Source organism: Bolinopsis microptera, chromosome 10 (assembly GCF_026151205.1).
Source record: "Bolinopsis microptera isolate Bmic1 chromosome 10, MBARI_Bmic_1.0, whole genome shotgun sequence".
Lineage (NCBI taxonomy): Eukaryota > Metazoa > Ctenophora > Tentaculata > Lobata > Bolinopsidae > Bolinopsis > Bolinopsis microptera.
Genome location: NC_087081.1, coordinates 9,401,231 through 9,420,382, shown reverse-complemented (window position 1 = coordinate 9,420,382; position 19,152 = coordinate 9,401,231). Strand labels below are relative to the sequence as shown.

The 19,152-nt window shown below is 40.4% G+C and overlaps 1 protein-coding gene and 1 long non-coding RNA gene across 2 annotated transcripts; both read left to right on the top strand.

The window, feature by feature from the left end:
- The first annotated feature begins 6,869 nt into the window (after nucleotides 1-6,869).
- On the top strand, nucleotides 6,870-8,446 carry LOC134821595 (craniofacial development protein 2-like). The gene is made up of 2 exons (XM_063832295.1): nucleotides 6,870-8,378; nucleotides 8,435-8,446. Exons 1-2 carry the CDS (start codon nucleotides 6,870-6,872, stop codon nucleotides 8,444-8,446), a joined length of 1,521 nt encoding a protein of 506 aa, XP_063688365.1.
- Nucleotides 8,447-18,101: 9,655 nt separating this feature from the next.
- Nucleotides 18,102-18,599, top strand: LOC134822367 (uncharacterized). Its single transcript, XR_010161175.1, has 2 exons — nucleotides 18,102-18,181; nucleotides 18,361-18,599. It is a non-coding gene; the product is annotated as an uncharacterized LOC134822367 (long non-coding RNA).
- The last annotated feature ends 553 nt before the right edge of the window (nucleotides 18,600-19,152 follow it).

Sequence of the window (19,152 nt, the reverse complement as noted above, 5' to 3'; positions counted from 1 at the left end):
ACTGGTTTGATGTTAACTCAGGCACAGGTCAGGGTGACATTCAAGCACCTCCTGTCTTTAATTTCTGCCTAAACTTTTCTGCATTTCTGGCTGAGACCAACAAGATCATCAGTCAAGGCGCAGTGCTGCAGAAAGAGATGAAGACGGTCGAGGAAAAGGTCATTCTGGACACCGATTATGCTGATGACATGGCTATTATGGACAACTCAGGGGAAGGCCTACAGGAATCAACTGATCTATTAGTTCATTACAGCTCCTACGCTGGGCTCAGAATAAATGCAAAGAAGACCCAATGCATGGCTGTAAGCAAGTGCGCCTCCCAGCGACCTTTCATCAAGGATGATTGTATTGAGCTGTCGGTTGAGGGTGAACCCGTCGAGCAGGTTAGCAACTTTGTCTACCTGGGTGCAACTATTAGTGGGGATGGGACAATCAACAGAGACCTGGATGTCCGTATCCAGAAGGCTAATGGCGCCTTTCATCAGCTCTGGAACATTTGGAATAGCAGAACTATAAAGACTCCAACCAAGATCAGGATCTATAGGGCTGCTGTCCTCACCATCTTGTTGTATGGAGCTGAAGTCTGGAACACCACCAAAAAGCAGATGAAACGTTTCGAGGTTTTCCATCAAACCTCCTTGAGAAGGATCCTTAGGATTAAATGGTTCTTTCATGTAACCAACGACGAAGTTCTTAGGAGGGCTGGCATCAAGTCAGTTGAGACTTTCATCAGTGCTGCCAGGCTACGTTGGTATGGACATGTAGTTAGAATGCCAGACTCTAGACTACCGAGGTTTCTGTTGAACTGGAAGCCAAACTATGGAAAGAGGTCAAGGGGCAGACCCCGTAAGAACTGGAAGTCCTGCGTACTCGAAGATGCTGCTAAGTTTACAGGTGTTGAAAACATCGACAACGACACAACAGAAGCTTTGGCTACCAACCGAGTACAGTGGAGACATATGTTACGCCGCCAACGCGATGTGTGTGATGCAGGCCACTCCAACGACTAGGAGGAGACCTTACCATGTAACATGTATGTATGACCTTTAAACATAAATTTTTCGGGAAAAGTGCATTGATTTTTTTATATAATATTGAGTAGCTTACAAATTAACGATTTGATGAAAATCCTGAGTTTGACTCTCTCAGATCAAGTTAACCGTCGATTACTATCAGTCATGCCTCAAACACAATTTTGCAATGAAAATGTTTGCAATGAAAATATTGTAGTTAAAGTTTTATTTGGCCTTAGATTTAGAACGGCCTTTAGACCACACAAGTTGTAGTTAGGTAGTTATATTGTTGATTTGTTGATGCTGCAGATTCCATGGGTTAAAATGCGACCCTGCAGAGTTATGGTTTTTAAAACGCTATCTCATCTCCCAAGGTGCGGAATAGGATGCTAGACAATTAAATTTGATTAATATATCTGGTATAATGGTTCGATTAAGGATCAAAAACGTTGTTAAATGATTTCCTGCCCGAAGAAACCGAATTTTTAATAGCAAAATTTCAATATATATTCTTTAAAGTGTTAAATTAAATGCCCTAGTACGTTAAGATATGAGCCGATTGGGAGACTCAAATTAAACATATTTAACTACTTTACACAGTTTAACTTTTAAAGCAACATCAAATACTTCGAAATACACATTTATAATCATGATTGCATGACTCTATCAGGTGGTTGAAAGCTCGTGTCGATGGAATATTATAAATTTCGATCTCATTATACATAATTTAAGGCATAAATTTGTAAATATTTCTTTGGAATTTCGCAGACGAAAGCGATTTGTTCATTTTATGAAACATAATCATCGAAACTCCAAAGAAATATTTTCATAATGTATTCTTTGTCGTCAAATTGAAGGTTTTTACAAATTTCATATTACCCAGGAATCTTTATATAACTGGCTTACGAAAACAAATGGAAACTTTAAGAATTGAAGATACAGTTACACATGATACTGAAAGCCTGAAACGGCTTTTTGAGCTGGATTGATGACAGAAGGTTAGAGCTCTGCATGCATTTGTTACTCGTGATAACGCACTTAAAAAGCTTTATAAATTTTGACAAATCCTTCATTTTGAGACACTGTATGCTTCATGTATGGTGTTTAATGATTTAAAGACCTATAAAGCTATAACTTGACTGCCTACCACTTTAAAGATTGCTTTCTAGACATGACTCCATATTATGCTCTTTTATAACAAAGAAAATAATGTTAGGTTTATTTAGTGCTGACGATATTTTTGTTTTTTAGTTTCCTCAAAGGCTCTGAGAAGATGCGAAATGTTGCTCAAACTTTTCTCCCAAACAAACCTGAGTTTAATTTTGTTTGGCTCTGATCACGACTGCATTTGAGTCTTACTTTCTGAACAATTGTTCATAAAGCTATAAAGTAAAACTCAAATTAAGCCACCAGTCACCACGTCATGTCTGGTTTTATAGATGAGCACCAATACCTATAATACATATATTTACATAACCATCTTGATAAGCTCTGATATACAACAAATTGTACAAAATTGAAACTTTAATAACGAATATCTTTAAAATTACAGTCGCAGTAAACATTTGCATTTTAAACGCAACCGTTTATTAACTAATTTGGCTGAACATCTATAATACAAGGTTTAGCATAATCACGTCTTTTTGCAGGTTTTCATGTGAGAAATTATCGAAATATTTTGTTTATTTATAATTGAGCTGGATGAAGTAGACCACACCTTGATGCAACAATTGGAGAATCCCGCAATTGCAATTGTACGTCAATATTACAGTAAGTATAATATTGGACAAATTTAAATTAATCGAATAATCAGTAATAGGAATGAAAAATAAAAAGTAACCGCTGAGTTGAGAGTTAATAAGCATTATGCAAAATGGTAACATGAAGCTGACCTAGAAAAAAATAAAATAAAATAACCAAATAAATTAAGTAAACTGTTCCGGGAACCACAGTCATTGCATGAAAGTAATGTAACAACATCGGATACCGGGCAGCTTATGGTAAAACGTTTTCCCATTTTGAGATTATACTAGCTTCCTTACAAGTTTACAATAGGCCCAGACTTATATACTGCATCAAAGGATTGTCTAGCCCTAAGTGTGGACAAAAGAGCTAAAGTTAGCTAAATGAGGGTTGATCAGCTCCATGGTTTAACAAATTCTTCTGTCCACTTGCAAGAATTCGTAGTGTGCACACATATTGTCAAACCCCCAAGAAAACTTATTATACCAGGTTATTATTTTCTGTGTGCACGTTTGTTCGAAAACCGATAAAAAATGACCTTACCATTACTGCAGTAAGTGAGTTAAAATACTATCTCCTCTTGTGAGGTCCATGGTCCTATGGTAGTTCACAATAGAGATAATTATTTTCACAGTATTAAATTCAAACAAAAGGAAAAGAAAGGCACATCCGTTGCAAGGAATATATCATCGTTTACTGGTGACGAGCACTTTTGATATCAATAAATGTGGGGTTGCTTGTTAGCACGATATCGCTACAAGCAATCAAGCAAATGAAGATGAAGATTTAACGATCTATTCTTTCAAAATGGTAAGTCGTGGTTTTCATTACAGTCATCCAATATTCATTTACGTTGTTACAAATAACTGTTATTGAATTTAACGCGGCTGAGAACCCAATTTGATTGTAGGAGGAGGGTCACGTGTTAGAGGGTCACGTTTTCATCTAAAGAAACAATTTCATTATTTCATTGTAACCGGCCCCCTAGAGCTGTGGAGTTCACAAAAGGTTTTTATTTAAACCAGCTTTTAAGAATCCACGACGTTCTTGGGCTGGTAAGGGAGAAAGCCTTTTTTAATTCATTGTCATGGCCCGTTTATAAAACTCCTTGGTTGCATAAGAGACTCGGAAAATGTGAACAGTGTAAGGAAGTCACGTGCTTTTTTAACGGCAGAAGAAAGACACATGCTTTTTGATCTTTGCTTGACAAAATGCTCACATGAAGACTAAAGAGTGCCATTGGTTATTGCGATGAAACTGAAAGAAATTGAATGAAACGTTTGAGCTTTGGCGAACAGCGACTGACTTACTGACTTACTGACTTAAGTCGGCTTCTTGGTCCGAGCAACTACAATTCCTCGCCACACGTCGCGGTCAAGCATAACAGATCTTATCTCTTCAACACAGGAAAGGCTGGTGTCCTTCTTTAGCATGTCCAGAAACGTAAGGTGGGGCCTCCCCGGTCTCCTGTATCCATGCTGAGGGTCCCAGAACAGAAGTTGGTTTGCCAGAAGGTCGTCATGCCTGGCTACATGTCCAGCCAGTCTCATTCTTCTGGAGGCTATCATCGCTGATGGCTTGGGGATGTTGCCGTATAAATCACTGTTGTTGATGATTTGTGGCCAACGTATGTTCAAGGCCATCCGGAGCATTCTAGTGTAGCATCCATTGATCCGCTTAGTCATGGATTGGCTTATCGTCCAAGCTTCAGAGCCGTACAGGAGTACGGGCTCAACCGTTGCTCGAAAGACACGGATCTTTAAGTCCCTGCGCATTCCAGACTTCCAGGTTGTCTTTAACTGATGACAGGCCCCCCATGCCTTTGCTTTCCTAACATCAAAGTCCTTCTCCGCACTCATTATTCTGCTTCCAAGGTAGACAAAGTCATCTACTTGCTCTATCTCCTGCCCACTTGCTGCTTTAATGACGGTAGAGTCAGACTCAGTGAGATTGACTCTAAAAGCGACTGATAGAATATTATTTACAGGAAAAGTGGGTTGGTGCCATTAGCTTGGTATATTGTTAGCTTGTAAAACTTAGAACAGACATCCACAAAAGTAAAAACAGAGGCTTTTTTAAGTTGGCTGATTTTCATCTTTTGTTGAGAAACCGAAAAATAACTTTCAGAAAACAGAAACATTCAATTAAAACGTATTTCAATTTGGAGTATGATCGTACTGGCGTAAGTCATACAACTGAAATAAAAGCAAAAATCAAAAATAGTTTACCTGAGGATTGCAAGAAATCATTCTTTTCGGAGCTGGAACTCTCAACGTAAATAAAATTCTTTCTCTGACATAATCTTAGTCTTACAAAGCATGGTCAACGCTGGCTGCAGAATCTTTATCTCCAGATAAGTACAACTCACCTCATATGCACTGCCGAAGTTGTACGATAAAACTTGTATATGCTGACCATCCCCATCTCTTGTTGACCGCAACCTCAGATTGAGACATCCCAACGAGACAGCAGACACAGTCGGACAGTGCAACTCCAACCAGTACCACAGCATGGCTGCAGATTCTTTACTTAAAGATAAGTACTGTACGATTACTGAGTATGCACTACCGTCGTAGAGTCGTAGCTAACGATGAATTAGGATCCTCTAATTCTTCTTTTCGTTAATTGGCCTCTCACCATCGCAGTGTTCAACAAGCAGTCAGTAACCACGCAGTTAAACGGAATGAGTCTACTGTTAACGTACAGGAGTCCAACAGATCAGGATTATACGGTTTTGATGCGATCAACCTTGCAAAATTAGCAATCATGTATCTCTTAGTTTCTTTCCTTCTTCTTTAAAATTCTTATGCGTCAAAATGAATTTAAAAAAATCAGCATCAATTTGTGATGGTCCAGCAGACCCGTTAGTAAATTTTGCCGCCCTAAATACCATTGTCTCATCTATATTATAAAACAACGATTCTTCTATTTGTTCGATCGGTCCAAAAAATAAACTATTCTCCACTATAAGTATAGGCATTGGTTCTGGATGCTAGCTTCAATAGCTGGTCAATAGTCTCTGTAGACATTTCTAGTATTCCATTATTATCGTTAAACTTAAAAGAGTTTCGATGATTTTTTTAAAATGCGCGCGACAAACTGCTGCGAGTCAAAACGGTTTCGTTTCTCATAAAAGAGTTTCGATATTACAAAAATGCGCGCAACAACTTGCTGCGAAACAACAGTTTCGATTCTCCTAAAAGAGTTTCGATATTAAAAACGCGCACTGCACGACAAGTTGTTGCGAGTCCAAACAGTTTCGATTCTCTAAATCCATAGTCTAAATATATAGTCTCTGTAGACATTTCTAGTATTCCTTTATTATCGTTATCACACAACATGCGCACCGCAGAGCTGACTTTCCCTTCAAAAATGAGGCTGGCAAATGTTCTCGCACATCCTTTTCTTGCTTCCGAGAGCTCCTCGTTAGTTGTCGAAAAGGTTAATAAAAAGACTTCAAGGGTTTTGAAGCAGTTTGACGGTAAAATATTTGCTTAAAATCCGCACATGAACAATAAACAATTCTTCGCGAGGAAACATATTGCGAGCGTGCTAAATCACTCTACAGTCGATATTCGAGATTTTTCTATAAGGGCCCCTGACAGTTAAAATCTACCTGGTTCGATATATTTTCGAACGCTGATTCCGAATCACCACACATGACATAGGGCTAAAATGCTCCCCTAGCGAGATGTCGGCGAAAAACTGTCTCGATCACGTGATATGACTTAACGGGTGATACTCGTAAAAATTAAAGGTTAAGGGGTTTTCCAAACTCCAGGGGCTCGTGAAGTGTCTTACACAACCTCTCCGAGCCCAAGATCCGTAGTGCGTGGTGAAGAGCCACACCCTTCTCGAGGTGCCACTGTTAAGCTTAGTAGCCTGTTCTGGGTGATTCCAGTTAAAACAGGTGAACGGTAACAGAACACTGCGGCTCTAGACCAGTACAGGTCGAAAAATATAACCGGGACATCTGTCTCGTTAGGACTGCATGCAGTTCATCGGGTGCGAAGGGCCAGCATCCCTTCCACCTCAAATAACAACGCTACTGAAACAACACACACATCAAATGGACGGAGTGCTACTTCCAATTCAAGGACGGATGGTTCCAGCATGACGGAGGCTGGGCAAAGCCTACGGGACCCCAGTCGCCTGATGAGAAGAGGGGGTACTCGTCATCCGACCAGATTTATTAGTCAACAGATCATCCATGTTGACCCTGCTTCCAACAAATCCAATCCAGTAAATTATTGCAAACAGTTTTTACGTTTTGGAACATGGAACGTTCTATCTCTTGTCAGCTCATCTACACAGCTCTACCAACTTAGTAAAAACATTGATCAGTACAGATTGGATCTTTTGGGGATCACCGAGACTCACATGCCTGGATCTGGCACCACTCTACTGGACAATGGCAGTCTACTCATCCATTCCGGTAGAGTCGACGGGATCAAGAGACAGGGAGTCGGTCTCAGTCTTTCAAAACGAATCAGAAACTCCCTGATATCGTTCACTCCCACATCGGAGCGGGTTTTAACTGCTAGGCTGCATAGTAAGCAAATCAACATCTCTGTTGTTGTGGCCTATGCTCCAACTGAGGGTGCAGAGGAGAGTGAGAAAGATAAGTTTTATAGGACACTCACAGATACATTTGATGGGCTACCTCGTCACGATATCAAGTTACTGCTCGGCGATTTTAATGCAAAAGTAACATCAGGCAGATATGGAAGTGAAGCGGTCATCGGTGGGGAATCACTCCATAGCTCATCAAATGACAACGGGACAAGACTTGTGGATTTCTGTGCGACGAACCAGCTTGTCATCGGGGGAACTCTCTTCGAGCACAAGAACATTCACAAGGGAACATGGCGGTCCCCCAACGGGCTCACCGTCAATCAGATAGATCATATCTGCATTGGAAAGCGGTTTCGTCAGTCACTTTTTGATGTTAGGGTATGTCGCGGGGCAGACATCGGCTCCGATCATTATCTGGTTCTAGGACTGCTGAAAATCAAACTTCAGTCAGTGACAAAGATCAACGCCAACAGGCCCAATGTGCCTGCCATTGAGCGCCTGAGGGATAGTACTACGGTTTTAGAGTACAATGTGGCTCTTCAAAACCGATTTGCAAGTCTGGATAGTGAGGTCGACCTCGAGGATATGTGGCGTAATCTCAGTCAGACCGTCACTGATGTCTCACTGGAGGTACTAGGCAAAAGACCCCGGAAGGCAAAGGAGCAACACCTGTCACCGAAGACCAAGGATTTATTGACTCAGCGGGCACAGTTTAAGCGCAAAGACCCAAACTCGGACACTAACAGGTCAGAGTATTCTAAACTTAATAAGTTAGTCAAGAAAAGCAGCAAGCTAGACGACAATAACTGGGCAGTTAGAGTAGCTACTGATCTTGAGGAAGCAGCGAGCAAAGGTCAGCAGCGTGAGGTATGGGCAAAGATCAAGAAGATCTCTGGTAAGAACAAGAAGCCTCAAGCATCTTGTGTCCGGGACAAGGACGGTAGGAAGATCACGGATCCCCAACAGCAGAGGGATAGGTGGAAGGAGCACTTTACTGAACTTCTGAACCCCCCATCATCAAGTGTCAACCTTGCCGACCTTGATACAGTACCACCCCAACCCCACTTTAACTCTCTCTCTTGTTCGGATGGACCACCCACCAGAGACGAGATTAGTTATTCCCTGACAAAGCTTAAGAATAACAAAAGCCCAGGAGTGGACGGGATAACTAACGAGCAACTGAAGTATGGTGCGAGTGCTCTAGTTGATCAACTAGAGTGTCTATTCAAGAAAGTGTGGGAAGAAGAGACTGTTCCTGAAGATTGGTTAAAGGGTGTGATCATTGTTATTGGGAAGAAAGGAGACACTTCAGTCTGCGGGAACAACAGAGGGATCACCTTAAGGTCTACAGCATCCAAGCTTTTTCAGATGATTCTTCTTAAGCGGTTACATGCTGGTATGGAGTGTCTCCTCAGGGAGAATCAGTGCGGATTTAGACAGAACCGCTCATGTATTGATCAGATTTATTCTCTCCGAACTATTATTCATAACTGTCTTGAGTTTAACATTCCTCTTTACATTAATTTTGTGGATTTCAAGGCAGCGTTCGATTCTATCAGAAGGGACTTTATTTGGTGCAGTATGAGACACTATGGGCTGCCTGAAAAATATGTCAGAATATTTCAGTCATTTTTTGGGGGTACCATGAGTGCCGTGAGGGTTAATGGGGAGCTGACAGACTGGTTTGATGTTAACTCAGGCACAGGTCAGGGTGACATTCAAGCACCTCCTGTCTTTAATTTCTGCCTAAACTTTTCTGCATTTCTGGCTGAGACCAACAAGACCATCAGTCAAGGCGCAGTGCTGCAGAAAGAGATGAAGACGGTCGAGGAAAAGGTCATTCTGGACACCGATTATGCTGATGACATGGCTATTATGGACAACTCAGGGGAAGGCCTACAGGAATCAACTGATCTATTAGTTCATTACAGCTCCTACGCTGGGCTCAGAATAAATGCAAAGAAGACCCAATGCATGGCTGTAAGCAAGTGCGCCTCCCAGCGACCTTTCATCAAGGATGATTGTATTGAGCTGTCGGTTGAGGGTGAACCCGTCGAGCAGGTTAGCAACTTTGTCTACCTGGGTGCAACTATTAGTGGGGATGGGACAATCAACAGAGACCTGGATGTCCGTATCCAGAAGGCTAATGGCGCCTTTCATCAGCTCTGGAACATTTGGAATAGCAGAACTATAAAGACTCCAACCAAGATCAGGATCTATAGGGCTGCTGTCCTCACCATCTTGTTGTATGGAGCTGAAGTCTGGAACACCACCAAAAAGCAGATGAAACGTTTCGAGGTTTTCCATCAAACCTCCTTGAGAAGGATCCTTAGGATTAAATGGTTCTTTCATGTAACCAACGACGAAGTTCTTAGGAGGGCTGGCATCAAGTCAGTTGAGACTTTCATCAGTGCTGCCAGGCTACGTTGGTATGGACATGTAGTTAGAATGCCAGACTCTAGACTACCGAGGTTTCTGTTGAACTGGAAGCCAAACTATGGAAAGAGGTCAAGGGGCAGACCCCGTAAGAACTGGAAGTCCTGCGTACTCGAAGATGCTGCTAAGTTTACAGGTGTTGAAAACATCGACAACGACACAACAGAAGCTTTGGCTACCAACCGAGTACAGTGGAGACATATGTTACGCCGCCAACGCGATGTGTGTGATGCAGGCCACTCCAACGACTAGGAGGAGACCTTACCATGTAACATGTATGTAACTCGTAAAATATCTGTTCCAGGACCGTCGACGAGTCCAACTCGGCGCGCGTCGGCCTGGTAGGCCGTTGTAAACCTACAATATGACCATATAAGGAAGTAATTAGTCTAATTTCTCGTTAGGGTTAGTGTTTCAGCATATGCTTCAGTTAGGGATTGGGTTAGGGTTAGGGTTGGGATCAGATTAGAGGATTAGGGTTTCGAATAGTCATTCAGAGCCACCTGGAGGAAGTGTTAAAAAAGTCACGTAGACAGTCGAGTGTAGAGTGATTAATCATCATCCAACACAGTGGCGTAACGAAAGGCCCTGCTGACCCCGCTGTGCAGGGGGGCGCCGTCTTAGGGGGGCGCCAAATCGTCGTTTGAATGTGGGACAATTTCGAAAACTTAACTAAAGTACTAGCAAAACTGCGCGTTTTGCTCTAGATACACACTTTTTTAGAGATTTTACCGGCGTATTCTCTAAAATCACCTAATTTGTTCAATTTTAGAGAGGGGCACCAAAAGGGGAGGGGGCGCCAACAGGGGGGCGCTTTTTTCGGCAGGGGGGCGCCAACAGGCAACGTTACGCCACTGATCCAACATATTGCTTTAAGTTTAAAATTATTTCGTTTCTCCTTTTATATATTTAAAAGTTTCGTTATATTATAACTTATAAAAGTTTCGTAATAACAAAAATGCGTGCGTTTCTGCGAGTCAAAAAGGATTCGATTTTTTTAAAAGAGTTTCGATTCTCTTAAAAGAGTTTCGATGATTTTTTTTAAATGCGCGCGACAAACTGCTGCGATCCGAGTCAAAACAGTTTCGTTTCTCCTAAAAGAGTTTCGATATTACAAAAATGCGCGCAACAACTTGCTGCGAGTCAACAGTTTCGATTCTCTTAAAAGAGTTTCGATATTAAAAACGCGCACTGCACGACAAGTTGTTGCGAGTCCAAACAGTTTCGATTCTTTAAATCCATAGTCTAAATCTATAGTCTCTGTAGACATTTCTAGTATTCCTTTATTATCGTTATCACACAACATGCGCACCGCAGAGCTGACTTTCCCTTCAAACATGAGGTTGGCAAATGTTCTCGCACAATCCTTTTCTTGCTTCCGAGAGCTCCTTGCTAGTTGTCGTTGTATAGTTCTCGCTTCCCTCGTAAGTGCAGAAATATTCCCCTGCCTCCATAATTCTAACCGTTTTTTCAACAAGACTTTATGTTCAGCTTTTTTACTTTTTGCGGATGGCTTTTGCAGAAGCAAAGCAGGAAGGACAATAAATGTTTTGATTGATGAACACTGATAAACTGATCCTATATTAAAATGTTCAAGCCACGTAGATAATTCCTTGGTTTTTTTACATTCTGCTGGTATTTCATCATGCTCACTTTTTATTGGAGATGGTAAATACGGAGTCCGTTGATGTATTCGACATGTGTCTGAAACCTGGCACGATTCCAGCATTTAATTCAAAGGAGAGTACTGTCCAATGAATGAAAAAAGCAACTGAAACAAAATTATATTATAAAAAAAGTTATTTTTAACGAGATAGGTAGGTTTAAATACCTCACCATCAACTGTTCTCAGGCTAATTACCTCACCTCATTCTCTACATGACATATTATAACTATAAGGGAAGGTGTTTTTATACTTTTTCCAATAAGATAATAAAATTACTATGCACATTATGCTAAGGTTTCTCACGCTTTCATTCAAGATTACTTCACCACTTTTGATTTAATGTACATATAATGTTGATGTATATTACGAACGGGACAATCACAACCTAATATTTTCTTTTCAGATCAGTTGCTTGCTGTTTTCCAGTCTTCGCACATTCAAAACTGTCAACAGTTCCTTACATTTTTTTTTTTTGGAAAACGAAATTAGATATATACAGAATAGTATTACAGGTTATATATTATGAACATCATCATTGCAAAAATAAAACCCAGTCCATGGGACTGAAAAAAATTAGTTGACTTTCGATTCGAAAGAGTTAAATTCTAAATCATCCATGTTAGATAATTCGTAAGTTTTGTTTGAGGTATTTCTTGATCCTCTAATACACAATAAAATTAATTTCCTAATTAAAAATGATAATTTACACCGATAATAATTTATAATATCGTTGTAATTCTGCTTCTTCTTATAAGCAAGTTTGTTGCAAAGCAGTTTCTCAAATGTCCTGGCTTGAGGTCCCATGCCACCCGTTACTGAATAAATTAATGGAGCGAATGATCCGTGCTCTACATTAAGTATTCTCTCGTTGTAGCATCGTGATTTCTGTTTCTCGGCATTCTCCATAGTCTTCTTTGTCGAATGTTGAAGGTAGGAATTAGAATTGGGATTAATTACCTTAACATCGAAAAAAGCCACTTGGCCCGGCCTATAGAAACCACGAGCTCTAATATCGGGTCTTGCCTGGTCACCCGTTAGTGTTGAGGACCTCTTGAACTGCTCTCCTTCTAGTTCTTGAAGCTGAGGTTCAACTTCCACGTCCGAGCAAACAGTGTTCAGCAAGCCAGCTAAAAAATCCCTAATTTCATTGTGTCTGATAATGATGTAGCCACCAAGATGGCAATTTAGCGAATGGTTCACATCAAACTTTTTTCCGCATGGACATTGTGATGGCAAACGATCCAGATCTAAGTTGTACCGCAATCTGATAGAATCCCTGAATTCAGATTTATTTAGAACGAAACCATGTTTTCTAAGTGGTAAACATGAGAGCCAATTTGAGCTCCCTGGTTCGCTAATCTGCTCCAAAACCCTTGCAGTCTTCTTATCAACCTTTTTAAGTATCTCCTCTTGTTGTTCTTTATATTCCAAAACACGCTGTTTTAACATGTCTTGGAGCTCTTCTGTCAATTCCGTGTCAGTTGCAGCAAGAGATTTGCCTTTCATAGAATTGACCAGTCCCCGGGTTACCAAAAGCGATGCAGCATGTTCTCTTTTCGCTAGATACTCCAACTGTGGCATTCCCATACCTCCGTTCTTTAATGGTAATGACATAAGCTCTCGGTGTATAGGAGATACTAGACAGCCAAATATAGTTGGAATAAGCTCATGAGTAATTATTTTGTCAAGAGGGCCCATATAAGAGCTGATATCTAGTGTCCTCATAAAATATGTAAATTTGTGGCGGACACCATGCGTAAAACAAGCGTAGGCTGCCTGAGGCTGTGATTTGGCAAACTGTACTAACTTTTTTAGCATATCACTCCACTCAACTACAAGGTTGTTAATGTAGGTATCCTTGAATTCAGGAGTCCCCAGCACAGCTCCTAAATGTCTTTGACCATCTATTCTGATATCTATATTGCATTCGGAAAATATTTCCTGAGCTGAATGTAAATGTTCAGGATTTTTCAGGATTAAGCAAGATTTCTCCTGGTTGACGAAGTAGCTATACTTAAGTCCTTCTTCAATGATATCTTTCCACCAGCCTAAAAGTGCGTGAAGAGTACCCACTCCTGTGGCGTCATCTGCTAACCATACTTGTGCCACTTTTTCGTGATCTTCTAATTTCCGTAGTACTGGTAAAGTTGCAATGGCAAAGAGCGACATTGCCAGGTTATCGCCCTGGGTTGTACCCTCCCGACTTGGGATTTCAGCTCCCCCAACAAATAGCCGGCAAGGTTTCCGGTACATGTTGATTGCAATCAAGCTTAACTCCGGGCATAGTACTCTCACGTTGTGTAAGAGAGCTTGTCTGTTAACAGAATTAAAATTTTTTGGAAAACGAAATTAGATATATACAGAATAGTATTACAGGTTATATATTATGAACATCATCATTGCAAAAATAAAACCCAGTCCATGGGACTGAAAAAAATTAGTTGACTTTCGATTCGAAAGAGTTAAATTCTAAATCATCCATGTTAGATAATTCGTAAGTTTTGTTTGAGGTATTTCTTGATCCTCTAATACACAATAAAATTAATTTCCTAATTAAAAATGATAATTTACACCGATAATAATTTATAATATCGTTGTAATTCTGCTTCTTCTTATAAGCAAGTTTGTTGCAAAGCAGTTTCTCAAATGTCCTGGCTTGAGGTCCCATGCCACCCGTTACTGAATAAATTAATGGAGCGAATGATCCGTGCTCTACATTAAGTATTCTCTCGTTGTAGCATCGTGATTTCTGTTTCTCGGCATTCTCCATAGTCTTCTTTGTCGAATGTTGAAGGTAGGAATTAGAATTGGGATTAATTACCTTAACATCGAAAAAAGCCACTTGGCCCGGCCTATAGAAACCACGAGCTCTAATATCGGGTCTTGCCTGGTCACCCGTAAGTGTTGATGACCTCGTGAACTGCTCTCCTTCTAGTTCTTGTAGCTGAGGTTCAACTTCCACGTCCGAGCAAACAGTGTTCAGCAAGCCAGCTAAAAAATCCCTAATCTCGTTGTGTCTGATAATGATGTAGCCACCAAGATGGCAATTTAGAGAATGGTTCACATCAAACGTTTTTCCACATGGACAGTGTGAAGGTAAACGATCCAGATCTAAGTTGTACCGCAATCTGATAGAATCCCTAAATTCAGATTTATTTAGAACGAAACCATGTTTTCTTAGTGGTAGACATGAGAGCCAATTTGAGCTCCCTGGTTCGCTAATCTGCTCCAAAACCCTTGCAGTCTTCTTGTCAACCTTTTTAAGTATCTCCTCTTGTTGTTCTTTATATTCCAAAACACGCTGTTTTAACATATCTTGAAGCTCATCTCTCGATTCCGTGTCAGTTGCAGCAAGAGATTTTCCTTTCATGGAATTTACCAGTCCCCGGGTTACCAAAAGCGATGCTGCATGTTCTCTTTTCGCTCGATACTCCAATTGTGGCATTCCCATACCTCCGTTCTTTAATGGTAATGACATAAGTTCTCGGTGTATAGGAGATACTGGACAACCAAATATAGTTGGAATAAGCTCATGAGTGATTATTTTGTCAAGAGGGCCCATATAAGAGCTGATATCTAGTGTCCTCATAAAATATGTAAATTTGTGGCGGACACCGTGCGTAAAACAAGCGTAGGCTGCCTGAGGCTGTGATTTGGCAAACTGTACTAACTTTTTTAGCATATCACTCCACTCAACTACAAGGTTGTTAATGTAGGTATCCTTGAATTCAGGCGTCCCCAGCACAGCTCCTAAATGCCTTTGACCATCTATTCTGATATCTATATTGCAATCGGAAAATATTTCCTGAGCTGTATGTAAATGTTCAGGATTTTTCAGGATTAAGCAAGATTTCTCCTGGTTCACGAAGTAGCCATACTTAAGTCCTTCTTCAATGATATCTTTCCACCATCCTAAAAGTGCGTGAAGAGTACCCACTCCTGTGGCGTCATCTGCTAACCATACTTGTGCCACTTTTTCGTGATCTTCTAATTTCCGTAGTACTGGTAGAGTTGCAATGGCAAAGAGCGACATTGCCAGGTTATCGCCTTGGGTTGTACCCTCCCGACTTGGGATTTCAGCTCCCCCAACAAATAGCCGGCATGGTTTCCGGTACATGTTGATTGCAATCATGCTCAACTCCGGGCATAGTACTCTCACGTTATGTAAGAGAGCTTGTCTGTTAACAGAATTAAAAGCGTTACTGGCGTCAACTAAAATCACTGCTTCTGCAGATTCTGTTTCGAATTGCTCCCGCATGTAATGTACTGCAGCTTCCGATCCACTTTTCAGTCCTGTACAAACCTGCAGTGGTCCAGCAGCAACTTGGATGGCTGTTTTCAATTCCCAACTCAAACATTTTCCCACTATTCGTCTAAACGTTTCCCCTATTCCTATTGGCCTCACCCCTGGGCACTTGTTAAGCGGGATGAGTCTACTGTTAACGTAGGAGTCCAACAGATCAGGATTATACGGTTTTGATGCGATCAACCTTGCAAACTTAGCAATCATGTATCTCTAGTTTCTTTCCCTCTTCTTTAAAATTCTTATGCGTCAAAATGAATCTAAAAAATTCAGCATCAGTTTGTGATGGTCCAGCAGAACCGTTAGTAAATTTTGCCGCCCTAAATACCATTGTCTCGTCTATATTATAAAACAACGATTCTTCTATTTCTTCGATCGGTCCAAAAAGTAAACTATTCTCCACTATAGGCATTGGTTCTGGATGCTTCTTCAATAGCTGGTCCATAGTCTCTGTAGACATTTCTAGTATTCCTTTATTATCGTTATCACACAACATGCGCACCGCAGAGCTGACTTTCCCTTCAAACATGAGGTTGGCAAATGTTCTCGCACAATCCTTTTCTTGCTTCCGAGAGCTCCTCGCTAGTTGTCGTTGTATAGTTCTTGCTTCCCTCATAAGTGCAGAAATATTCCCCTGCCTCCATAATTCTAACCGTTTTTTCAACAAGACTTTATGTTCAGCTTTTTTACTTTTTGCGGATGGCTTTTGCAGAAGCAGAGCAGGAAGGATAATAAATGTTTTGATTGATGAACACTGATAAACTGATCCTATATTAAAATGTTCAAGCCACGTAGATAATTCCTTTACAAATTCCCTCCCTATCTTACATGTTGGGGGCTCAAAAATATTCTTTTTCCAATGTACAATTTCCTCATAGCAACTGTCAATTTGTTCTTTAAACTCCGTACATTCTGCTGGTATGTCATCATGCTCACTTTTTATTGGAGATGGTAAATACGGAGTCCGTTGATGTATTCGAATCGCTGTGTCTGAAACCTGGCACGATTCCAGCATTTCATTCAAAGGAGAGTACTGTCCAATGAATGAAAAAAAGCATTTAAATCAAAATTAAAAGCGTTACTGGCGTCAACTAAAATCACCGCTTCCGCAGATTCTGTTTCGAATTGCTCCCGCATGTAATGCACTGCAGCTTCCGATCCACTTTTCAGTCCTGTACAAACCTGCAGTGGTCCAGCAGCAACTTGGATGGCTGTTTTCAATTCCCAACTCAAATATTTTCCCACTATTCGTCTAAGGCCTAAGGTCTCCCCAATTCCTATTGGCCTCACCCCTGGGCACTTGTTAAGCGGTATGAGTCTACTGTTAACGTAAGAGTCTAGCAGATCAGGATTATACGGTTTTGATGCGATCAACCTTGCAAACTTAGCAATCTCATCTCTCAGTTTCTTTCCTTCGTCTTTAAAATTCTTATGCGTCAAAATGAATCTAAAAAAATCAGCATCAGTTTGTGATGGTCCAGCAGACCCGTTAGTAAATTTTGCCGCCCTAATTACCATTGTTTCATCTATATTATAAAACAACGATTCTTCTATTTCTTCAATTGGTCCAAAAAGTAAACTATTCTCCACTATAGGCATTGGTTCTGGATGCTTCTTCAATAGCTGGTCCATAGTCTCTGTAGACATTTCTAGTATTCCTTTATTATCGTTATCACACAACATGCGCACCGCAGAGCTGACTTTCCCTTCAAACATGAGGTTGGCAAATGTTCTCGCACAATCCTTTTCTTGCTTCCGAGAGCTCCTCGCTAGTTGTCGTTGTATAGTTCTTGCTTCCCTCATAAGTGCAGAAATATTCCCCTGCCTCCATAATTCTAACCGTTTTTTCAACAAGACTTTATGTTCAGCTTTTTTACTTTTTGCGGATGGCTTTTGCAGAAGCAGAGCAGGAAGGATAATAAATGTTTTGATTGATGAACACTGATAAACTGATCCTATATTAAAATGTTCAAGCCACGTAGATAATTCCTTTACAAATTCCCTCCCTATCTTACATGTTGGGGGCTCAAAAATATTCTTTTTCCAATGTACAATTTCCTCATAGCAACTGTCCATTTGTTCTTTAAACTCCGTACATTCTGCTGGTATTTCATCGTGCTCACTTTTTATTGGAGATGGTAAATACGGAGTCCGTTGATGTATTCGAATCGCTGTGTCTGAAACCTGGCACGATTCCAGCATTTCATTCAAAGGAGAGTACTGTCCAATGAATGAAAAAAGCAACTTAAACAAAAAACGATAGCAGTAACGAACGTTGTAGGTGGGTTTGCAATATAGACCACTCCCCTATAACTCTATAATTATGTGTATATGATAAGGAAGCAGTTCCTTACATGCCATTATAGGCTCACTTATAGAAAAAAAGGTCATCCTCGAAATCGAATCAGCCCTCCTTGACTCTATCATATCACAATCAATGAAATGGTTCGTCAATTAAACATTATCGTTCTAGTAGTGTTAATAGTTATTGGAAAGATTCTCCATTTTTCTCTGTCACCCTATGATTCCGAAGTAATATAATATACCTACCTTATTTGAACCTATATTAGTGTTATAATCTTTCGATCACATGACCAACTAATTGAATAATTAACTGATTTCAGAGCAGCTGTGAACACAATTTTGTCAACACCAATTCAAAACATAACGCACACCATCGGCTGCTGATTCATGATTGAGTGAAATTACTTCCTACTTCACAGATCTCCAAATCTACTACTTTACACTAACCTAGCAAGACAATGCAAATGGAATGAACACTTCATCTTACTGAACTATTTAACGGACTGAACATTGAGATTTGAATTCTAATAATTGGTATCATTGAAGTATGACTACAAAACATCACTCAATCTTGTATAACCACTAATTTGAAAGTGAAACAGAGGGACCAGTTTTAAGCACAACATGAATATGATAATAATATGTTCTCTTCCTTATTTATCCATTTCACCGGAACCTTACCTGGGGACCTGAGGCTATCATGTTTATAAACATATAAAATAGAGATTCGGCGGAATTATGACAGGCTGAGCGCGGCCCAGTAAACCGGAACCTAGATTATATTATAGTGTATCAATTTTCTCAGGTCTAGAATTGCGCGTTGCTATGACAGCTTCGATTTAAACGTTTGCGGAGAACCAACATTCAAAACTACACGCGATAATTCAGAATACAGCCGCGCGGCTTATCAGTAAAATTAATTAAATTACTTTTACGCGCTCTGTGTTGGGACAACATCATGTTGATCTTCGATGCACAAATATTTTACTCCTTTAACAATAACATCCATAACAGACAACTGTAAACTCGCAGCACCTCCAAACTTGAGCTAATTAACAATTACATTAAGCTGGTTCGGTAAACTCTGTTTCTATTTGCATTGTCTGACCTAC

Excerpts from the sequence above, each read along its gene's own strand:
- LOC134821595 (XM_063832295.1), top strand. The coding sequence starts at position 6,870 with ATGACGGAGGCTGGGCAAAGCCTACGGGACCCCAGTCGCCTGATGAGA.